This window comes from Myotis davidii, unplaced genomic scaffold, assembly GCF_000327345.1.
Source record: "Myotis davidii unplaced genomic scaffold, ASM32734v1 scaffold332, whole genome shotgun sequence".
Lineage (NCBI taxonomy): Eukaryota > Metazoa > Chordata > Mammalia > Chiroptera > Vespertilionidae > Myotis > Myotis davidii.
Window position 1 is genome coordinate 4,153,113 of NW_006285779.1, and position 4,343 is coordinate 4,157,455.

The window sequence follows — 4,343 nt, forward strand, 5'->3', positions numbered from 1 at the left end:
CTCGCCACTACTCCTGCCTTGGCCCCAGCCTTCCTCTCTGGCTTTTAAATGCAAAAGACTCATTCCTCTCTGGAACCACCCAGCATCTTTCTCCAGCTTCTTCGGAAGGTGTCTGAATGTCAAACTGCTATGCTTCCAATACCTAGCCGAGCCAGGCCCAGGGAGCTTGATGGTTTTCGGAGGGTGTATAATTAGCTGATCAGTATTATGTTACCCTGTTCATAACTGAATAACCATTTTAATACAGATGGCACACACTGGGATAATTTCTGGGGTCGCCTTGCAGTACGTTACAGCATGAGCGTGGCAGAGGGAATCTTCTTTAGCCAAGGTACATTCTACCAGCTAATTTTACCTGCTGTTTTCGGGATGATTTGGGATAATTCCATATCATTTACAAATTATTTTTAAAAACCACCTTGATATGTGATGCCAGCTTCTAAATTATTAGCTAGTGCCTTTATTACCCTGAAAATAAGCCTGTGAAAAGGGCAAAGAATAACAAGGGTATGAAACCCTTAACCCTCATCTCATCTGGGGATTTGTCTAACAATGGGGGGCATGGGTTGAAAGGCTGGCCAAGGTCATCTGGAACATGTACAGGGTCTCTGTTAGGTTGTACACTTCTGTGATGTTGAAGCCATCCTATGTCCAACTACTGCTTACATGTGCTGCACCCACCACAGATAGACACATTTGCACACTGGCTGGGTGCACATACATGGATTGAGTATGCACATGCTGGAGTGGCTTGGAGATTGGGAGACTAACTTCTGCTATTACACGTCAAGCTGATTCGAGCCTGTGTCATCCCCATGTGCCTGAGCCTGTCAACAGTGCACTCTTAGGCCTGGACACAGGCACTCCAGGTGGTTAGAGGCATCTCCTCAGGTTCAGCCTCAGAATCCAGAGTTCTCCCTCCCTGACTGATCTCCCACTCCTTGTCCACCTTCTCTAGTCCCTGCCCATTGCTGGCTAGTGGTTGGCATCTGCTCCGAAGGCCTGGACACTCCTGCTTGTAGGCCGGAAATTGGTGCGAAGCTGGCTAGCAAGGCCTGGGCTCCGGGGAGGCAAGCTTTGTGGGAGTTGGCAGGGAGGATGGGGGAGCCGGGACAGGCTGCTGTCCCTGGGGAAGGGAGTATGCCTTTAGAAAGGGAAGTCTGTTTGGAGGCGATGAATAGACACTGGTCATTTTAAAGGCTTTGGCTGTGGGCTGTGATTGTCTCTAGATACCGAGGCGAGTAATCTTGGAGTCTTAATTACCACAAACACTTGGATTCATTTCCAGGACGCCAGCGGGAGAAGCCTGGCAGGGAATACTCAGCCCTAAGCTGGAGATAGCTCAGTCTGTCTGTCTATCTCTCTGCCTCCTAGATCCCCTCTCTCAGCCCAAAATACTTTGGGGCTGGGAGTAGGGAGGAAGGGCAGACGCTAAAGAAAGAACCAAAATCCCAAGATGGAGTGCTGGGGTGCCCTGGGGGGCAGGAGGTGGGAGCTGGAGTCCTGCTCTGCAGCCCAGGGTGGCTTGCTCACCTGTTGATGGAAGAGACGCTGGGCACCGTGTCATTGTCGCAGATGCCCTCGGCCAGCAGCCGGTCGCGGATTTCCCAGGCGAACATAGTTGGGTTCTGTCGCTTGTATTCAGCAATCTTATCCACCACTTTGGGCGTTGCCACTTTGGGCTTGGAACCGCCTATCACTCCAGGCTTGATGCTGCCAGTCTCGTAGTACCTGCGCCGGGAAGGCCAGCAGGTCAGCGAGAATCAGTAGTGGCAGGGGCAGGGGGGCTGTAGGTTCCACAGACGCTGAGCCATTCTCCTGCCCAGGGCAGCGGCACAGGGGGAAAGGCCCAGCAAGGCTGAGAGGGCGCTTGGCTGGGGCGGGGGACTCACCGGAAGATGAGAGGGTGGACAAGGGGACACTCCCTCCAGGAAGGGAGCCCTAATAGGTGCTCCCCCCCCAGGAATGAAAGTCCAACCTTTCATCTAGGAAGAGCTTCCAGGCCCCCAAGGCAGACCCGGGCTAAGGCACCATCTCCAGCCCTTTCCCACCTAGAGCGGAGCCGCTGTGGGAACCAAGATCCTCCTTCCACTTCCCCAAGGCTTGTTTTTCTCCTCTTGGAGGTCTGTTTCCCCTCCCCGCTATACCTCAGTCCCCCAGTCCATATAACTCTGCTAGAAGAGGTATCCCGTCCCCTTTCTTGAAGACAAGAATCAGGCTGCCTCCCCTCCAGGACCCTGGAGCTGGGCAGGCGCTGGATGACTCTGCTTCACCCTTGCTCCTGGGGCTGCAGCCACCACCTAAGCGCCCTCTCCAAAAGGGGCAGCTCTCCAGATACCCCCCAGTGGGGCAGGTCCCTCTCCCGCTGGCATCCTCAACTTTCAGCCAAGTCCCCGGGCTGGAGACCCAGGGCCAATAGGGGAAGGAGGCAGGGTGCCTCCCTGGGGCAGCTCCGAGGCCCTCACCTGCCCAGGATTTTGCTGACACAGCCGTGGCTGACCCGCAGCTGCCGGGAGATGTCGCAGGGCCGCACACCTTGGTGGGCTAGCTCCACGATGCGCTGCCTCACCACGTCGGGCAGGGGCCGGCCGTTCACAAACACCCCCCCAAGCTGGTTCACACCCCCGTGCCCTGCTGGGGAAAGACAAGAAAAAACACAACACCCCACATACAGCAGGGACCGGCCATTAGTCAGGGTCCTCGGCCCAGGACTTGGGAAAGGAGCAGGCAGGGCAGAGGGGCATGTTCCCGGGGTCTCGGGAGAATGGGGGCCGGAAGACCACAATGCCGGGGCTTGGGGATTGGAACCTGCGTGCTGGCTGAGACGCAGAGGTGCATATGTTTGCTGGGTGGAGGGCTGGGAAAGAGCGGGCTCAGAGACCAGTGAGACACAAGGGAGAAAGCGAGCAAAGGAATGGAGATGCAGGGCCAGAGAAAGGAGGGGAGAAGGGAAACAGCAGAGGGGGGATTAATGCCAGCAGGAAAGAATGCAGAAGAAAGGAAGGGCCGGACAGAGGACAGAACCTGCCTGGAGTGAGCGGGATCCCCGCCTGAGCCGCAGGCAAGATGGAGCGGTCGGTGTGTGCGGGCAATGTGCTCGGAGGCCAGTGCTTTCTAAGTCCCGGTGACTCTGTACATAAGGGCTCTGAATACAGGGACATCCCTAAGTCCCTGACACCCCCCTTTTGCTCTTCACCTTTTCCCTAGTATTTATTTTTAATCGGATTGGAGTTTTCCTGCCTCTTTTTCTGTGTTTTTGTTCTCTGGTTTTTTAAATCGAGTTTTCCTTTCCTTTATGTTTTCTATCCTCTCACCTCCCTAATGTCTAAAGTTCAAAGAAAGCCAGGTGGAGGAGGGAAGGCTTTAGAAGCAGGGGCTGCGTTGGCCTTGCTCAGACGGGGAGGCAGCGGTGAGCGGCGTGTCCGGGAAGGAGCCTGGGAGAGCGCAGGCGGCGATGGCTCGGCCGCGGCCGGTGCGCCAGGCTCGGGGCCCACCATCTCGCCCTGGTCCCCCGGTACAGGTCGCCCGGGCGAGCTGAGGGCTCACGGAGAAGCCTGCGCAGCCAGCCGGGCCAGCTCGCATCCTTCTGACCTCTCAGACCTGGCAGCCGACCGGACACCGCGCAGCAGGGCGGTCGCTCGCCTGGCCAGGAGGAGGGCGCTGGCTTTCCAACCAAAGTCCTGCTCGGGCTTCCGACCTCGGAGCGCAGGTGGTTCCCGGGTGCCAGGCCTGAGGGCGCTGACCGCCGGCTCCCCGTGCTCCCGGGCCTAACGCAGTCTAGCAATGCTGCGCCCAGAGCGATCCAGCCGCAGCCGCGGTTACTGATCAATCCTGCGCCCAGAGACTTCTAGCGGCCCGGCTGGGCCGGACCCTGCGGTCAACCTGCTGCCCCTGCCAGACTAGCCTCCGGCGACTTTCGGAGAAAGCGGGACGTCTGCGTCCCGCTCGATTCTCTCCCGGCCCCTTCTGGGGGGATCCAGAGCGCCAGCGGCAATGCCCCCGGGGAGTGGTCTCCGATCTGGAGGCTGGGGGAGGCCGGAACCTCTTATTTTACCCCCTCGTCCCCGCTGGTCTCCCTACCTCTAGCCCCACTCCTCACCCCTCCCCGCCCTCCAAACCTCAACCATCAATAATTTAGGCCCCGGGAGAACTCGCGTTACCGGTATGAAAAGGCGGCAGCTGCGGGCAGATTAAAGATGAATAATTCAGCCTTCCCGGGCTCTTGGCCCGGCCCCTCATCCCCAATCTAAGGGGTGGGAATGGAAGGGGACCCGGCGTGACTCCAGGTCCGGGGGTCGGAGCCGGCGCTGAGTCGGGCCTGGAATGCGCCACCGCCACCGGCG

The 4,343-nt window shown here is 58.1% G+C and overlaps 1 protein-coding gene across 1 annotated transcript in view; it reads right to left on the minus strand.

Annotated features, from left to right (window-relative positions):
* The window catches only part of PAX2 (paired box 2), an 85,380-nt gene that overhangs the window by 79,178 nt on the left and 1,859 nt on the right, over positions 1-4,343 (minus strand). The window contains exons 2-3 of the mRNA XM_015559276.1: positions 2,466-2,631; positions 1,534-1,731 (exon numbers count right to left, since the gene is read on the minus strand). Of these exons, the coding sequence (XP_015414762.1) occupies positions 1,534-1,731; positions 2,466-2,631 (364 nt within the window). The remainder of the gene's footprint in view (positions 1-1,533; positions 1,732-2,465; positions 2,632-4,343) is intronic.